The 19,282-nt window shown below is 48.6% G+C and overlaps 1 protein-coding gene across 1 annotated transcript in view; it reads left to right on the top strand.

Annotated features, from left to right (window-relative positions):
• Positions 1-2,311: 2,311 nt before the first annotated feature.
• LOC141264911 (asparagine synthetase [glutamine-hydrolyzing]-like) overlaps positions 2,312-19,282 on the top strand; it is a 70,279-nt gene continuing 53,308 nt past the window's right edge. Inside the window, exons 1-6 of the mRNA XM_073677323.1 lie at positions 2,312-2,569; positions 3,724-3,820; positions 13,280-13,500; positions 13,769-14,006; positions 14,231-14,416; positions 14,832-14,933. Of these exons, the coding sequence (XP_073533424.1) occupies positions 13,426-13,500; positions 13,769-14,006; positions 14,231-14,416; positions 14,832-14,933 (601 nt within the window). The 5' untranslated portion in view covers positions 2,312-2,569; positions 3,724-3,820; positions 13,280-13,425. The remainder of the gene's footprint in view (positions 2,570-3,723; positions 3,821-13,279; positions 13,501-13,768; positions 14,007-14,230; positions 14,417-14,831; positions 14,934-19,282) is intronic.

Here is a 19,282-nt window from a genome sequence, read left to right as displayed (position 1 = left end):
CTCTGCTAAAACACTCCCCTTCTCCTGTGACTCTGTTAACCCCTCTAGTTGCTGGATGCTTCTGGAGCACAACACTTCCTGTCTCCTGTGCTTGTGTTACTTTTAATAGTTGCTGAATGCTTTTAAAGCAACAGCACTACTTCTGCATGTCACACAACGTTTCTTAGGGCTTGGCAATTACTACAGAAAATTTATTAGGGTTTTTTCCCAGAGTGTTACCTCTCACCAGTCTCACACCTAAGGATTTAGATCATAAGTGTTCGTCGCTGGATGCTATTGGGGCATTTAATACATTATAAGAGGATTTTATGTCTGCTTCAGTTTTAATCCAACGTGATCTCCAGAAACCATTCACTGTGGAGGTGGATGCTTCAGAGATCGGGTTAGGGGCTGTAATATCCCAAGGTTCCAAAACGCTGACCAACTTGCGACCATGTGCATCTTTTTCTAGGAAATTTTCGTCAGCTGAGAGAAATTATGATGTTGGGAGTTGCGATCTGCTCTGGGTTAAATTTGCTTAAACATTTTTTGGAGGGGGCAGTTCATCAAGTCACGGTGGTGACAGATTGTCAAAGTTCACAGCCGGCGGGTCGTCTATTGTAGGAGTTTCATTATTCCGTCTTGAGTGGTCATCCTGAGGTTACTGCTACATGGGGAGCTATTGCTAGACTCTTTTGGTGGCCACCCAAGTATAATGATATTAAGAATTTTGCATCCGTTTGAGAAACTTGCGCATGCGCTAAAGTCTGTCATAACTGGCCTGCCGGACTCATTTGTCCTTAGATTTCATTACTGATTTGCCTTTGGTGGAAAAATTGTTATTTAGGTGGTAGTTGACCAATTCAGTAAACAAGCTCATTTTGTTCCATTATCGGGGTTACCTAATGCTGAAACCCTTTCCAGGTTGTTTATCAATCATGTGGTAACATTGCATGGTATACCTTTGAATATTGTATTGGATAGGGGGGTGCAATTTGTTTCAAAATTCTAGTGAGCGTTTTGTAAGAAATTGGCGATTGATTTGTCATTCTCCTCTGTCTACCATCCTGAAACCAATGGTCAGCCAGAAAGGACGAATCAATTGTTGGAACAAATTTTAAGATGTTTTGATGCTGCTCAGCAGGAGGACTGGTACTCATTTTTACCTCTTGCTGTGTTCACCTTTAACATTCGAGTCAACCAGTCCACTGAAGCCTCCCTTTTTTGCAATTATGGGTTTTATCCTCATTTTGGTGAATTTTCTAGGATGAGTTCTGGATGTCCTGGAGTAAAGGTGGCCATATAGTAACTTGGGGGATGTCTGGAAGGAGGTTCAAAGGAATATTGGGTTGGCTCAACTTTGTCAAAAACGGAAGGCCAATAAGAAACGTTCTACAGGTCCCAAATTCAAAGTAGTGGGTAAAGTTTGGGTATCTTCCAAAAACATTAAGCTGAAAGTATCTTCGGTGAATTTTGGTCCTAAATTTATTGGTCCATGCGAGATTCTGGAGGTAGTCAATCCGGTTGCCTTCAGATTAAAATTTTCGTGTCCCTAATGTGTTCCACAGATAAGTTAAGAGTTTGTCCCTTCGGTGTTGTCTGTCTCGTCCCTGCCTCCTACAGTTTCTGTCGATGGAGATTTAGATAATGAGGTGTAGAGGATCGTGGATTCTCAGAGGGTCTAAAATTCCCTCCAATATCTTGTTCATTGGAGAGATGCTGGGTGCCGGCTCGTTCTGTGAAGTCTAATCGTTTGGCCAGTGCCTTCCATCTTAAGTTTTCTGGGAAAACTGGGGGTCCAGTGGCCCCTCCTAGAAGAGGGAGTACTGTCACAATTCCTACATTCAGTGTGTCTTGGACACAGTGAATGACAACTCAGTCCTCCAATCTAGTGCAGGGATGTGCTGAGCTGTCAGTATTTTGCTAGACAGCTTAGCGTCCAATCTGACACTGGGAGGTGCTGAGCTTCCTTGAGGTGTACCCTGTTCTAAGTGATTACCCAGCTACTTAGCAGCAGTGCACCAGATCTCTGCCAATTGTAGCATTTGCTCAGTGGTGCTTTGCCTTGTATTCCGGTGCTCTGTTTGTTGATCTATTGCTGCCTGATCTTGAACCTCATTCTGACCATCCATTTGCCTAGCCCCTTTGCTTTTATCCGCTATCTTCCTGGTATTCTGACCTTGGACCGTGACCTGACTTTACCTTTATCTTTTCCTTTTTGTTTACGATGTGCTCTCTTGGTATCTGACCCTGGAACGTTTGACTACCCTGCCTCACTGCTTTTCCGTGAGTAGTGACTAGCGTCACACCTACTATATCCTGGACTTTGATACTAATGGATAAGCAGCTGACATGTGCTTCTGCCGCCTACTGTAACTTGGACGGACACTCGTGGACAAGCAGCTGATAAAACTTCTACACAGGATCCAGAGGACGACTGATGAATAAACTGCAACCGATTTAATGAACTAACAATGGGACTAATTCACATATTTTGTTTTATGATGCAATGATTGTTTTTGAGGACAATACAAATGAACCATTAAGTTTTTTTAATTATCGTGATATTTTCTTTGGAGCATCGTATCTGGTAAGTTCCGAATAAATAATTACAGGAAAAATTTATATTTATCAGGCTTTGGTACTACAGCTCAGCAGCACAGTATCACACGATTGACTGAGGGTACATTCCCACGTTCAGGGTTTGCTGTGGTTTTGACGCTGTGTATTAATGCAGCGTCAAAAACGCAGCAAATCCTGAACGTGGGAACGTACCCTAAGGCTGTGTGCCCACGTTGCGTATTACAAGCGTATATGCTGCGGAATTTCCGCAGCGTAAACTCTTGTAAAACGCATGTATATCTGCACCCCATGGTCCCCAATGGCATTTCGCAATGTCAATGCCCATGCTGCGGATTTTTCCTCAGCGTATATGCTGCGGTCAAGCGCAGCGGAATCAATGTGCGGATGGTACCCAAGTCTGGATGAGAGGAGACTCTCATCCAGACCTGGGTACCAAAGAACCTGTAAAAAAAAGAAAAAATAAAGTTTATACTTATCTTCTGATGTCTTCCCGGTGTTTTCCCGCCGTCGCGCTGTTGTGTGAAGGACCTGCCACGTCATTGAGTCATGTGACCCATCACATGACTCAATGACGTCACCGCAGGTCCTGCACACAACAGCGTGAGCCGCGTGAGCTGCTCAAGACTCCGGAAGGGGCAGAGAATGCATCGGAAAGTGAGTATAAACTTTATTTTTTTATTTTTTACCATTCTGATTCTTTTTTTTTAACTATTACTTGGTCACACTATATAAATCCATGCCGGTTGCATGGATTTATATAGTGTGAACAAGTTGTCAAGCACTTTTCCAAGTGATGCTTAAATCACTTGGAGAAGTGCTTGATAACCCGCATGCGGAAATGCATGCAAAGACGCTGCAAAGACGCCTCACAAACGCTTCTACCTGGCGGGAAAACCGCATGTAATATCCGCATGCGATTTTTCCGCCAGGGAGAAGCGTAAAAAATATGCTTCAGTTCCGCAACGTGGGCACTTAGCCTTAGATACACCGGCTCAGCAGCACAAGCACAGTATCACATAGTCGATCTTGGTATTTATATACCGTAAAAGTGAAAGACTGTGAGGCTGCACCAATGAGGCCGGGGAGGCTGCCTCCGCCTATGAGAGCGCTCCGACCTGCAGGCACTGGCAGCCATGCTTACATTGTCATTTGCATTTCCAGTGTGAGCCGGTGAGGAGATCAGCGTGAAGCTGCCGGGGTCGCCCCTGCTCTCCCAGACCTGAGAACACAGCGATCCCACTGACTGTCCCCGGAGAAGGTGACGTTCATTATAAGCTTTATAATCGTCCACTGCCAGCGGCCGCCTGATCCCGGTGATCTCGGCACTGAATAGATAACACATATAGAAGACGCCGGCACTTTATTATCTGTATCTCAGGATAGATATAAGTATGTCTATGTCAGGCGGCTTTATAGTCACTTTTCCAACCATAGTGAGAGTTGTAGTCCTGCTGCTGTCTGCTGTCCATGTCCTGAGATCCGGAAGAACAGGAAGAAAAGAAGAGCAGCTGGATTCCTGCAGCTGTCAGCGGAATCTGCTGTGCACCACCCAGAGGAGTCCTGGGGCATTGCTTTAGGATAGAGAGATAGCTGGGCTCTATGCAGCCGCCTTCGTTGCCTGTCCTTCATCCCAGCTGTGACTGTGACAGGTGACGTAGGGCATACAGTGCCCAGAGAGTGCCATACTGCACCCATATACTGTATACAGTGCACAGAGAGTGCCATACTGTAGCCATATACTGTATACAGTGCCCAGAGAGTATCATATTGCACCCATATACTGCATACAGTGTCCAGGGAGTGCCATACTGTACCCATGTACTGCATACAGTGCACAGAGTGCCATACTGTAGCCATATACTGTATACAGTACCCAGAGAGTACCATACTGTACCCATATACTGTATACAGTGCCCAGAGAGTGCCATACTGCACCCATATACTGCATACAGTGCACAGAGAGTGCCATACTGTACCCATTTATTGTATACAGTGCCCAGAGAGTGCCATACTGTACCCATATACTGTATACAGTGCACAGAGTGCCATACTGTAGCCATATACTGTATACAGTGCCCAGAGAGTACCATACTGTACCCATATACTGTATACAGTGCCTAGAGAGTGCCATACTACACCGATATACTGCATACAGTGTCCAGACAGTGCCATACTACTCCCATCTACAGCATACAGTGCCCAGACAGTGCCATATTACACCCATATACCGCATATATGCATTGACGCGCTCCCAGAGCCGTGGGGTACTCGGCAGCCGGGCCTATGGATGCTGGTGGGGGATATCATGGTGGCTGGCCCGGTCCGTGGCCCAGGGCGGTCAACAGAAAGGGGATTGTTATTTGTATTTTTAGGAAGTGTTCGTGACGCCACCTGTGGAATGCGGCTAGAGGGAGCCGCCGCTGCGGAGCAGTCCTCTGAAGCTGACGTTACTGCAGCAGGGATGGTATGGCTCTCCACAGGTAGAGCTAGCTCAAGGGCAGTGTAGGGGTGTTGGTTGCGCTGGGCATTGTAGTGCAGGGGGGAAGATGACGCAGATGAAATAATGGACGGAGGCAGTGCGGTGCAGTCATCCGAGTCTTTACTCACAGTTGTTAAGTTCCTCAGGTTGCACTGTCCAGCTTACAGCCTCCCACGTCACGCTGTGTTCACCAGAACGGGGGTTCAGCTCTTCCTCAGGTAGTTTAGGAGCACCTGACAGAACCCCGCTTTCTTGTGTTCCTTCTCTAGACCGTCTTCACGCTGGGTCTTCTCCCTCCTGCCCTGCGCTTCCCCACTCTCAATCCTGCTCGGGTGCTCTGAACTCCCTCCTGTCTAACTGGAGTTCCCGGACCTTCTTGACCCACACGGAGATTAGAATGAGGCTTTGGCAACTGAACTACAGTACAGACCAAATGTTTGGACACACCTTCTCATTTAAAGATTTTTCTGCATTTACATGACTATGAAAATTGTACATTCACACTAAAGGCATCAAAACTATGAATTAACACATGTGGAATTATATACTTAACAAAAAAGTGTGAAACAACTGAAAATATGTTTTATATTCTAGGTTCTTCAAAGTAGCCACCTTTTGCTTTGATGACGGCTTTGCACACGCTTGGCATTCTCTTGATGAGCTTCAAGAGGTAGTCACCGGAAATGGTCTTCCAACAATCTTGAAGGAGTTCCCAGAGATGCTTATCACTTGTTGGCCCTTTTGCCTTCACTCTGCGGTCCAGCTCACCCCAAACCATCTCGATTGGGTTCAGGTCTGGTGACTGTAGAGGCCAGGTCATCTGGCGTAGCACCCCATCACTCACCCTCTTGGTCAAATAGCCCTTACACAGCCTGGAGGTGTGTTTGGGGTCATTGTCCTGTTGTAAAATAAATGATGGTCCAACTAGACGCAAACCGGATGGAATAGCATGCCGATGCAAGATGCTGTGGTAGTCATTGCGGATCAGTATGCCTTCAATTTTGAATAAATCCCCAAAAGTGTCACCAGCAAAGCACCCCCACACCATCACACCTCCTCCTCCATGCTTCATGGTGGGAACCAGGCATGTAGAGTCCATCCGTTCACCTTTTCTGCGTCACACAAAGACACGGTGGTTGGAACCAAAGATCTCAAATTTGGACTCATCAGACCAAAGCACAGATTTCCACTGGTCTAATGTCCATTCCTTGTGTTCTTTAGCCCAAACAAGTCTCTTCTGCTTGTTGCCTGTCCTTAGCAGTGGTTTCCTAGCAACTATTTTACCATGAAGGCCTGCTGCACAAAGTCTCCTCTTAACAGTTGTTGAAGAGATGTGTCTGCTGCTAGAACTCTGTGTGGCATTGACCTGGTCTCTAATCTGAGCTGCTGTTAACCTGCGATTTCTGAGGCTGGTGACTTGGATAAACTTATCCTCAGAAGCAGAGGTGACTCTTGGTCTTCCTTTCCTGGGGCGGTCCTCATGTGGCCAGTTTCTTTGTAGCGCTTGATGGTTTTTGCAACTATACTTGGGGACACTTTCAAAGTTTTTCCAATTTTTCGGACTGACTGACCTTCATTTCTTAAAGTAATGATGGCCACTCGTTTTTCTTTATTTAGCTGCTTTTTTCTTGCCATAATACAAATTCTAACAGTCTATTCAGTAGGAATATCAGCTGTGTATCCACCTGACTTCTGCACAACACAACTGATGGTCCCAACCCCATTTAAAAGGCAAAAAATTCCACTTATTAAACCTGACAGGGCACACCTGTGAAGTGAAAACCATTTCCGCAGACTACCTCTTGAAGCTCATCAAGAAAATGCCAAGAGTGTGCAAAGCAGTCATCAAAGCAAAAGGTGGCTACTTTGAAGAAACTTAGAATATAAGACATAATTTCAGTTGTTTCACACTTTTTTGTTAAGTATATAATTCCACATGTGTTAATTCATAGTTTTGATGCCTTCAGTGTGAATGTACAATTTTCATAGTCATGAAAATACAGAAAAATCTTTAAATGAAAAGGTGTGTCCAAACTTTTGGTCTGTACTGTATATAAGCCAGAAGCCCCCGGTTTTCCCAGCCGAGACTTGAAGTAACACGGCTGGTCCAGGGGCCGGTCCCCTTCTTGCGGCCTACGATACCTCTGTCTTCTGACAGATTCGGGGCGTATGGGTGCAGTCCTGCACTCGCCGTACCCCCTGGGATCCCTTCTATAGATCGGAGCCTTCCTCCTCTGCTCCCCTCCTGGGCCTCTAGGACTGGGCCCTACTTGTGGAGCAGAGCTCCTAAAGAGACTCTGCTCCCAGACTGTCTTCACTCACTCACTCCTCTTACTCAACTGCCACCCTAAAATGGCTTCCCATTATATACCTACTGTCAAAGTGCTCCCCTAAACTGCTTCCTCCACCCACACCCACTACTGGTTCCCCCTACCTTTGGGTTCCCCCCACTCCAGCCAGGGACAGGGCTCAGCAGCTGCCCACATGCATCTTGCCCCTCCAACCGGCCTGGAGCAGTGTAGTGTTGAATGTGGGTGTTGGGGTTCCGGGCTGCACTCCCTCCTTACCTGAGAGAAGGAGACACCACACCTCTGGGTGAGGTGCAGTACACCTCTGTGGCGACTGAACCCTCAGGGGTGCCACACCATACTACACCGATATACTGCATACAGTGCCAGAAAGTGCCATACTGCAACCATACACTGAATACAGTGCCCAGACAGTGCCATACTACACCCATAGACTGCATACAGTGCCCAGACAGTGCCATACTACACCCATATACTGCATACAGTGCCCAGAGGGTGCCATACTACACCCATATACTGCATACAGTGCACAGAGAGTGCCATACTGCAATCATATACTGTATATGTGGCACCCCAGGGGTCCGGTTGCCACAGTGGCATTGCCTCCCTCACAAGAGGTGATGCCATGCCTGGAAGCAAGCAGGGGTCCCCTAATCAGGTTTTGCTAAGCATGCAACACTGTCCTGGCTCCAGACCAGCAAGGGGAGCCCCTCCCCTTGGCAACTGGGATCTGGGGGCGGGGTTAGTTAGACTTAGTGTGAGGAGCTGAAGTGAAGACGTCGACGAGAGAGGAGCTGGGGAGTGGAGCTGCATGGCAGATCACCCCAGAAGGAACCAACACAGAGGAACCGGACACGGGAGTCCGAGGTTGTGGGGCACTGAAGGCCCAGCAGCAGAAACCGGAGGGCAGGAGACTGCATGTCTCCTGGCCCCAGCAGACGCCCGGAGGCTCAGCAGCACTGCAGGGCCCAGCACTGTGACGTGGGAGCGACGCACCAGCAAGTCCCGAGCTGACTGCCATACGGGTGAGCACAAAGACGTTGCACTCAGGGACGAGGACCACCGCACAGCTACAAGCAGCAGGGCCAAAGAGATTAGTGGAAAGGGAAGGCCTCCAACTTCACCTGGTGAGGATGATTCCTTACTTGCTTCCAGGCTGCCCGGACTTCCACTTCTAGCCAGTACCCTAGTCCCGGTTTGCCTAATCACCGCCAGTAAAGATAAGAGGAAACCGCCATTAAGTTGTGGACTGATTATTGCTGCGCCATCAAACCCTGCACTACAACGCCCAGCATCACCTATAACATCTACACTGCACTGGAGCTAAGCTCTACCTGTGGAGAGCCACACCAGCTTTGCTGCACTAATATCAGCTCCAGAGGACCTGCTCCGCAGCGGCGGCTCCCTTTAGCCGCATACCACAGGTGGCGTCACGAACTTTGTACATAAAAACTATAAAATCCCCTTTTTTACTGACCGCCCTGGGTCACAGACCGGGTCACCGCCACTGTGACATCTCCCCTAGCAACGACTGGCCTGGCACCGAGTACTCCACGGCCCAGGGGGCGCGTCATATACTGTGCCCAGAGAGTGCCATACTGTACCCATATACTGTATACAGTGCCAGAGAGTGCCATACTGTACCCATATACAGTATACAGTGCCCAGAGAGTGCCACACTACACCCATATACCGCATACAGTGCCCAGACAGTGCCATACTACACCAATCTACCGCATACAGTGCCCAGAGAGTGCCATAATACACCCATATACCACATATAGTGCCATACTACACCCATATACAGTGCCCAGAGAGTGCCATACTGCAACCATATACTGCATACAGTGCCCAGACAGTGCCATACTACACCCATATACTGCATACAGTGCCCAGAGATTGCCATACTACACCCATATACTGCTTACAGTGCCCAGACAGTGCCATACTACACCCATATACCGCATACAGTACCCAGACAATGTCATATTACATCCATATACTGCATACAGTGCCATACTGCACCCATATACTGCATACAGTGCCCAGAGAGTGTCATACTGCACCCGTATGTAGAACACCTTTAAGCTGCCTCTGTGAGCAGGGTGTTCGGTAGTTCTCACCTTAATATAGCGCAGTGCCTCCACCCGAATCTTGCTTGTTGTAGTGGGATGCAGGAGGGTCTTCCTCTTCTGCCAGGGGTCAACTCGGGAAACCCCTGTCCACACTCCGTACACACTCATAAGAGATGAGATTGAAAAATTAACAGGTTTATTGTGGAAGGAGGTAAATGGTGAATATGGTAAGGGGGATCTCAAGTAACAATAGAACAAACAGTATTCACAATCTACAAGTACAAACACATTTAAAGCCTTGCAGTGAACCTGAATGGTAGGGATAACACTTCCCCTTTAAATAGCAACAAGCACACTCCTAACTAATATTGCTTAGACTATAAAGGGCTGTAACCAGAGAAAACAACAAAGTTCAGTGTTGGGGCCCGGTTTCCATGAGTGATGGAGCTCTTGAAGAGTTCGTTGGTGCACATAATGCCATAGAAACAAGATCTTCTTCCCAGCTAGTCCTATTATAACTCAAAGTGTGTTGAACCAGAAGTCTCAGCAATGCTACCTTATAGAAAGTTCTTATAAACTTGTCACCAGTGGAACCACAAATCCCACCAAGCTACTCACTCTTTAATGTAACAGGTCTGCAGTCACACAGGATTCCAGTCTGGGGCTTCAGGATTCCATCTCTTAGGAATGGAAGGCAGAGTTCTTCTTCTTTCTGTGAAACCAGGGAGAGGGGGGCATTTCCGGATAGCCTGGCTGGTCTGGGGTTCTGGTGCTGCTCCAAGACTCACAGTCCTTTCACAGAGACCAGCAGAACTATCAGCCTGCACACTGTTCTCTGCTTCTGGTTTCTTCTTGTCTCCCCTCAGTAATGGCTGAGAGTCCTCATGTTCCCTGGTCTCGTCTCCCACTCCTTTCTTCCCCAGCTTGCTCAGCCAATCAGTCCTGTTCTTTGCTGCATCTCGTCCTCTTCCAGGTTGCCAAGGCAATGCAGTTAAGGACGAATTGATATCTCTCACTGAGAAACACTGCCTGCTCCTATCAGACTCAGTCGCCGTACACCAGTTTTCCCCCACGGGGGTTACACTCTTCTGCAATCAACCAACGAGAAGTTAACGCAGAAGTTAGAGATTTAATAAAGCCATGAGGGGCGGAGACGAGCCCACGTGAGGGTATCACAGGGGAGTGTGTGGGCAGGGTCCATACTCATGCTGGGAGTTATATATTCTATAAGCAGGGGTCCCGTTCGATAACGGTCCATTGGAGCGCCTCCCCTCCAGTTAAACTTAATCGTCTCTGCGATCTGTCTATTAATCCTATTTATTTTGTGTAACTGTAAATTCTTGTACTGTATTGTCCCCCTTTGTAAAACCTTTTGTATATTTTTCATAAACACTGCCTCCCATTGGATGAAATATAAAATTTAATGTTACGCTCGTGCCCGGACTGACAGGCGTGAGCGTGATTAGTGATCCCAATGGACCATGAACCGAGGAGTGCCTGGAGGGGAGTAACTAAGTATCAACCCGGTCCGACCAAGGTCGCATGGCGGCTCAGTCGACTCCGTGAACCAGGGAGGAACCGAGCAGAGGGACCAGGTGCTACTCCAGGTCAGACCCCGGTCACAGCTGTTGACCCACACCGGGGAATGCAGGAACAGGCAGGTTAGTTGGTATGCAGACAGGTGGGTACTGGCAGGCACGGCTGGTATGACGGCAGGTGGGTACTTAGCAGGCACGGCTGGTATGAAGGCAGGTGGGTACTGGCAGGCACGGCTGGTATGCAGACAGGCGGGTGCTGACAGGCATGGCTGGAATGCAGACAGGCAGATACTGGCAGGTATGAACGCAGGCTGGATAGGGACCAGTACAGACTGGGATTCAGGAACAGAGCCGCAAGTGCGGTGGACTAGCAGAGCAAAACCACAGGAGCGGTGAACAAGCAGAGCGGAGCAAAACCGCAGGAGCGGTGAACAAGCAGAGCGGAGCAAAACCGCAGGTGCGGTGAACAAGCAGAGCGGAGCAAAACCGCAAGTGCGGTGAACAAGCGGAGCAAAACCACAGGTGCGGTAAACAAGCGGAGCAGAGCGGAACCGCCGGAGCGGTGAACAAGCAGAGCAGAACAGAACCGCAGGTGCGGTAAACAAGCGGAACAGAGCGGAACCGCCAGAGCGGTGAACAAGCAGAGCAGAACAGAACCGCAGGTGCGGTAAACAAGCGGAGCAGAGTGGAACCGCCGGAGCGGTAAACAAGCAGAGCAGAACAGAACCGCAGGTGCGGTAAACAAGCGGAGCAGAGTGGAACTGCCAGAGCGGTGAACAAGCAGAGCAGAACAGAGCAGAAGGTGAAGGCAGACATGACAAGGCTCTGTTCACATGGAACAGACTGGAAAATACAGGAAGATGGTTAGAACACAGGAGGTAGATACGGAGGCAGGGAAAGGGGGACAAGCAGAACCAGATACACACAAGGTACTTACAATGAAGTAGCGAGTGGACACAAAACTCACAAACAGAAGTACAGAGACAACGAGTTGGAGTTAGGTGCAGGTTCGGACGCTGCAGGAAAAGGGAAGGCACGGACATAGAGAGAAACAATTAACGGGCTAGAACACTGTTCAGACAGGAACTGAACCGGGAACAAGATACAGGAACGAGCCTGGGAACTCAGCCCCCAGGGTGGCGGAAACAGACTAGAAGTCAGAGATACAGGTAGCATCCCTGGGTACTCAGCACCCAGGGTGGCAGAAGATATCCTGTAAGTTGGGAATCTCATAAAATCCTGAAAGACACAGCACATCCCACAACCAGCCCCCACATGAGCTCATCAAGGGAAATTATGTGGGCGTAAGTTTGATCTAATAAAAAGCGGCTAATTTTTCTTTTGTTATTGTAGAGTTGTCAGTGACCGTACCAGGGTATATATATATTTCATTTGTTGGAATCGGAGGTGTATATACAATACACTCACTGTGAGTTTCCCAGTAACCAGCCTAGTAGTGGAAGCAGTCGCGTCCTCGTCCATAACTCGTCAGTCAATCACGTAATTTCCCTGACAATTGCAGGCACGAAGTTGTGTATCCGTGATACATTGGTGGCAGTGGTGGGATCTGTGGGATCTTTCCGGTGTCATCCATGACAAACTGGTGGCAGCGAGAGGATCAATGTAACCCCACGGCTGCGTTCCCTTGACAGTGCCCATATACTGTCTTACATATAGTACAAATAGTGGACTCTGCAGCTGACAGCAATGGATGAGCTGCTGAAGCTTATGTTATATCTTTACCTCTGACATAGATCCCTGTCCTCCGATCTAGGAAAGTTCCCGGAGATCCATTGATGCAAAGTCCTATCTGGAGCCCATCACAAAGCAAATATTTCAAAAGACTGCACAAGCGTCCAAAAACATAACGCACAATAGTGCCATAGCGTACCCATCTACTGCACGCACTGCCCAGTTATTGCAGACAGAAAATGTATAAGTGCCATATTCTGTCCAGATATTGCTATATAGTGCTCACATAAAGCCAAATGTTATCCGCCTGCTGTCATATTCTATATATGACCCACTAAGTGTCAGTATACACAGAGTGCCCCATATAGTGCCAACCTGAGCCTACAAAATGTCAAATATTCATACAGTGCCACATAGTGCACATATATTAACATATAGTGTCCAAACAGGCATTCTGCATCCAAGGCCCTTTGAAGATGTCCCAAATGGGCCGATAACTTGCAGAATTTGGCCATTCATTTTAAAGACAGGTTGTCAATATTATAGTCCAGGACACCCCCTTTAAGGTGGACATAAATGATAATCTATAAATTAATGACCTGTGCGTTTCCCTTTGATCTGCAGATAGCGAGCCTCCAGGATGTGTGGTATATGGGCACTGTTTGGCCACCCATCGAGGTCCTGACGCGTTTCGATTTGAGAATGTGAACGGATTCACCAACTGCTTCTTAGGTTTCCACCGCCTGGCGATTGTGGACCAGCTATATGGCATGCAGCCTCTGCGGGTGAAGAAGTTCCCGTACCTATGGCTGTGTTACAACGGGGAGATTTACAATTACAAGCAGGTGAGAGCAAAGCTAAAGAGACAAACATCCCCGATGCTGCTGAACTGGGCCGACTGCCACTCAGAAGAAGTCTAAGGCAGCGGAGACACATAATGGTGGCATTCTGATTATCATCATTACTCTGACTGCCTGCATATACATAGCTTGCATAGTTAGCAAACAGATGCAGTGTAAAGCATGGGGGTGAAACGGTGCAAAATCTATCTATCTATCTATCTATCTATCTATCTATCTATCTATCTATCTATCTATCGTTTGGTTTCCCCAGTTAGAGAAGCATCTGGGCTTCGAGTACCAGACGATGGTGGACGGTGAGGTGATTCTCCATCTCTACAGTAAATATGGCATTGAGCAGACGGCGGCGTTACTGGACGGCGTTTTCGCTTTCATCCTTTTGGACACAGCCAATAAGAAAGTCTTTCTCGGAAGAGACTCTTATGGAGTCCGGCCGCTGTTTAAGCTGCTGACTGACGATGGCTTTTTAGCAGTTTGCTCAGAAGCTAAAGGTATTGTATGAGTGACCCCTGAAGCTTAAAGGGATTGTCCACTTTTTCTGTTTAAATTTGAAAGTGCTCAATTTCCCAGCAGCACCCCCGCAGGAGAAATTATGCATTACACAGTTCTTTCGGAAGTCTTTGAGTACAAGGCATGATACAATGTATAGGTTTTGCCCGGAGTGCTTTTTTGCTGTACCAATAATTGCGTATAATTATCATGTCATTCTGTACAGGCCTTATTGACCTAAAACATTCAATGACCTCAAGTCCTAAGATTGATCCGTTCCCGCCCGGTCACTGCGAAGTTTTCGATCTCAAGCTCAGCGGAAAAGTGGCGTCGGTGGAATTGATAAAGTTCCGCAATTTCAAGGATGAACCTCAGCACGCGGAGTACGACTCTCTAGGAAAACTGCAAGCAGGTAATGTGACTGCAGGGTCAGACTACGCAAAGTTTGTAGTCTGTTACCATGGAGACACACAGTTGTGCCCAGGAGCTGTATAGTTAAATAAAAACAGTTTGTAAAGTCTCTTCATTTGAGATGCAGAAGTGGTTGCAATACTTTACATCCCTTTAAAGTGCTTATGTAAGAAAAACATGGCTGCTTTTTTCCAGAAACAGCGCCACTCCTGACTACAGGTTATATGTGGTATTGCAGCTTGGCTTTATTGAAGTGAATGGGGTTGACATGTACCTGTGGACAAGTGCGGCACCGTTTTTGGAACAAAGGAGCCATATTTTTCTACATTTGGACAACACCTTTAAAGATAATTTTGCATAAAGACCCCTGAAAAACAAACGGGAATCTGATTTCATTTTTTCCTTTCGTGTCTCAGGCATGGATCGTGAAACGGTTAAAAGAAACATCTGCCTCCTCTTTGAGAACGCGGTCAGGAAGCGGTTAATGGCGCACAGGAGGATCGGCTGCCTGCTGTCAGGTATGGAGGTCTTCTAGGGCAATATATTGTCGGCTGCTCCCTTCTTCTGCTGTGCGGGGAGGAGTTCTCAGGTCCTCATTCACATTTATCTTCTGTAGTCAGCGGTTTTGGATGAGGCAGGAGCTCATTCATTATTATTATTATTTATTATTATAGCGCCATTTATTCCATGGCGCTTTACATGTGATAGGGATATACATAACAAAAGCATTTACATAATCTTAACAAAACGAGTCAGCGACTGGTACAGGAGGAGCGAGGACCCTGCCCGCGAGGGCTCACATTCTAGAAGGGATGGGTGAGGATACAGTAGGTGAGGGTAGAGCTGGTCGTGCAGTGGTGTTTACTGCAGGTTGTAGGCTTGTCGGAAGAGGTAGGTCTTCAGGTTCCTTTTGAAGGTTTCCACGGTCGGCGAGAGTCTGATATGTTGGGGTAGAGAGTTCCAGAGTAGGGGGGAAGCACGGGAGAAATCTTGTATACGATTGTGGGAGGAGGAGATAAGAGGGGAGTAGAGAAGGAGATCTTGTGAGGATCGGAGGTTGCGTGCAGGTAAGTACCGGGAGACTAGGTCACAGATGTATGGGGGAGACAGGTTGTGGATGGCTTTGTATGCCATGGTTAGGGTTTTGAACTGAATTCTCTGGGCAATGGGGAGCCAATGAAGGGATTGACAGAGAGGAGAGGCCGGGGAATAGCGGGGGGACAGGTGGATTAGTCGAGCAGCAGAGTTTAGGATAGATTGGAGAGGCGCAAGAGTGTTGGAAGGGAGGCCACGGAGCAGGAGGTTGCAGTAGTCGAGGCGGGATATGATGAGGGCATGCACTAGTGTTTTTGCAGAGTCTTTGCTGAGGAATGCACGGATCCGGGAGATGTTTTTGAGTTGGAGTCGGCAGGAGGTGGAAAGGGCTTGGATATGTGGCTTGAAGGAGAGATCAGAGTCCAGGGTTACTCCAAGGCAGCGAGCTTGTGGGACTGGGGAGAGTGAACAGCCATTGACGTTGATGGATAGGTCGGATGGGGGATGTGAATGAGAGGGTGGAAAGATGATGAACTCTGTTTTATCCATGTTGAGTTTTAGAAATCTGTCGGAGAAGAAGGATGAGATGGCGGACAGACATTGTGGGATTCTGGTTAGTAGGGAGGAGATATCGGGTCCAGAGAGGTAGATCTGTGTGTCATCAGCATAGAGGTGATACTGAAAACCGTGAGACTCTGTGAGCTGTCCCAGGCCAAAGGTGTAGATGGAGAAGAGCAGAGGTCCTAGAACTGAACCTTGGGGGACACCGACAGATAGGGGGCGAGATGAGGAGGTGGTGCGTGAGTGGGAGACGCTGAATGTCCTGTCTGTTAAGTATGAGGAGATCCAAGATAGAGCTAAGTCCGTGATGCCAAGAGATGAGAGAATCTGGAGTAAGAGGGAATGGTCCACTGTGTCAAAGGCAGATGACAGGTCCAGAAGGAGGAGGATGGAGTAGTGTTGCTTGGATTTGGCATTTAGTAGGTCGTTGGTGACTTTGGTCAGGGCAGTTTCAGTCGAGTGATGCAGTCGGAAGCCAGATTGCAGGCGGTCGAAGAGGGAGCAGGAGGAGAGGTGGGAGGACAGTTCAGGGTGGACATGTTGTTCTAGAAGTTTTGAGGCACAGGGGAGGAGTGATATGGGGCGGTAGCTAGTCAGAGAGGAAGGGTCAAGGGAGGGCTTTTTGAGGATGGGTATGATTGCGGCATGTTTGAAACATGAGGGGAAGACTCCGGTTGTTAGTGACAGATTGAAGAGGTGGGTTAGGGTTGGGATGAAGACTGTGGTAAGGTTAGTGATGAGGTGGGATGGGATTGGGTCAAGTTCGCAGGTGGTGAGGTGTGATTTGGAGAGTAAAGAGGAGACTTGGCCTTCTGTAATGGTGGAGAAGTGGGGTTTGGAGGAGGAGGGTTGAGTAGATATGAGGAGGGGTTGTGTGGACTTTAGGCAAAAGTTTTGTCTGATGGTGTCAATCTTCTGTTTGAAGAATGAGGCAAAGTCGTCGGCTGAGATGAGAGAAGAGGGAGGAGGTGCTGGGGGACGAAGGAGAGAGTTGAAAGTGTTAAATAGCTGTTTAGGGTTGTGAGATAGGGAGGATATGAGAGATGAGAAGTAGGTTTGTTTTGCTGCAGTGAGTGCGGACTTGAAATTAGTGAGGGATTGCTTGAATGCGATGAAGTGCTCGATGGAGTGAGACCTTTTCCATCTCCGCTCCGCAACCCTGGAGGCCCGGCGCAGTTCTTTGGTAAGTTTAGTGTGCCAGGGTTGCCTGTTGAATGTGCGAGGTGTGGTGTGTGTGAGAGGGGCGATCGAGTCTAGAGCTGAAGCTATTTTGGTGTTATATGAGGCAGCAACAATGTCTGCATCGTGTAAGGAATTTATGTTTGTGAGAGGAAGGAGGGATTCAGAGAGAGAGTGTAGGTCAAGGTGTTTGAGATTTCTGCGAGGGTGTGTGAGTTTGTGGAGTGGGGATTGTGCACCCGGAGAGGAGAGGGTAGAGAATGTGAGGAGGTTATGGTCAGAGAGAGGGAGTGGTGAGTTAGAGAGGTTAGATAGGGAACAGAGGCGGGTGAAGATGAGGTCCAGTGTGTGGCCATCTTTGTGGGTGGGTGTGGAAGACCATTGAGTGAGTCCAAAGGAGGAAGTGAGGGATAGGAGCTTAGAGACAGACGAGTGGGAAGTGTCAATGGGGATGTTGAAGTCACCCATTATGATAGTGGGGATGTCAGTGGAAAGGAAGTGAAGCAGCCAGGTGGTGAAATGGTCTAAGAAGGTGGTGGCTTGCCCTGGGGGTCGGTAAACGACGGCCAGTTGGAGGTTGGAGGGGGAATAGATGCGCACACAGTGCACCTCAAAAGAGGGGAGTGTAACGGAGGGTGGCAGTGGGATTTGGGTGAAAACGCAGAGTTCTGATAGGAGGAAACCTACGCCTCCACCATGTTTGCCATTGGGGCGGGGGGTGTGGGAAAGGTGGAATCCGCCATATGAAAGGGCAGCTGGGGAGGCTGTGTCAGAGGGAGTGAGCCATGTTTTGGTGATGGCGAGGAAGGAGAGTTTGTTTGTAATGAAAAGATCGTGGATGAAGGAAAGTTTGTTGCAGACAGAGTGAGCGTTCCATAGAGCTCCTGTTAGTATAGCTGAGGAGGTGGGTATTAGTTGGATGGGTATGAGGTTAGAAGGGTTGCGACAGTTTGAGGAAGGTCGTGGATAGGAGGTAGAAGTGACTGTAGGGATATGGCGAGGAGGACCAGGATTTGGAGAGATATCTCCAGCAGTGAGGAGGAGCAGAGAAAGTGTTAGCTGGTGGGAGGAAGAGAGAGCATGGGGTGGCTGTCTGTGTTTGGAGATCCAGGATTGAATGTTGAGGAATAATTTGGAGGAGGAGGTGAGGTGAATTGGGAGGATAGAGGGAGAGATGAAAAGTTCCTTACTAGGTTTTGGGATTTGAGGGATTATTAGAAAGTGGAGGACTATAGAGGAAAAAGTGAGAGCTAATAGAAATGACTCGCCCCCTGGGCCGTGGGGCACGCGGATCCGGGCGATAGGGGAACGATGGGGGTAGTAGTGGCGGCCCGGTCCCGCGGCTCAGGGTGGTCAGACCAATGGTAGTCTGCTACGTGCTTCAGATAATGTCCGACTACGCCACCCGTGGATTGCGGTTATTAGGAACCGCCGCTGCAAGGCAGTCCGCTGGGGCTGATGATGAATGCAGCTGGGATGGTGTGACTCCCCACGGGAAGAGTGCGGCCCCAGGGCAGTGTAGTGGATGGTGGGAGTGATGGTAGTGAGAGTCCCGGTGCTGATAGTGCTGGAGGAGCGAAAGAGCACACAGACAACGTACTGCAGTCCAATGTTGTTTACTCACAGTTCAGGTACTCCAGGTCACTTCTGTACAGGTAGTGACCGCCCGAGCCGTGCTGCGTCCACCAGGTGTGGGGCTTGGTCAACTCCCAGGCAGTTCAGGAGCATGGCACAGGACCCCCTTTAATCCTTTCTCTGGCCTGCCTCACCAGTGACCCACTTTTGTCCAGCTGCCACGGACTTGTGCGGTTAAACGTGGGCCCCGTCCTCCGCTGTCCTATATGGTGCCTTCCTAGCAGGTTGATGAGGTGTCGCACCAATAAATGATCACGACGACCGGTCTTTGGCTGAGGGTAGTTTCTCCTCCACCAACTTGGGATCCGGTACCCTTAATCTGCCCGACCCTTCACCCTGGATTCTCGTGGGTTCTTAGGGTCCCTTCCACCTTCTTGTTCCTGAGCCCTTCTGTTTCTCTGTCTCTCCTTCTCTTTCTCTGTTCCTTTCTGTTCCTTTCTCGTGGAGCTGGGATGAG

This window comes from Phyllobates terribilis, unplaced genomic scaffold (assembly GCF_046119375.1).
Source record: "Phyllobates terribilis strain yellow unplaced genomic scaffold, ASM4611937v1 Scaffold_4__5_contigs__length_816908805, whole genome shotgun sequence".
Classification (NCBI taxonomy): domain Eukaryota; kingdom Metazoa; phylum Chordata; class Amphibia; order Anura; family Dendrobatidae; genus Phyllobates; species Phyllobates terribilis.
This window is presented reverse-complemented; position numbering and strand designations above follow the sequence as displayed.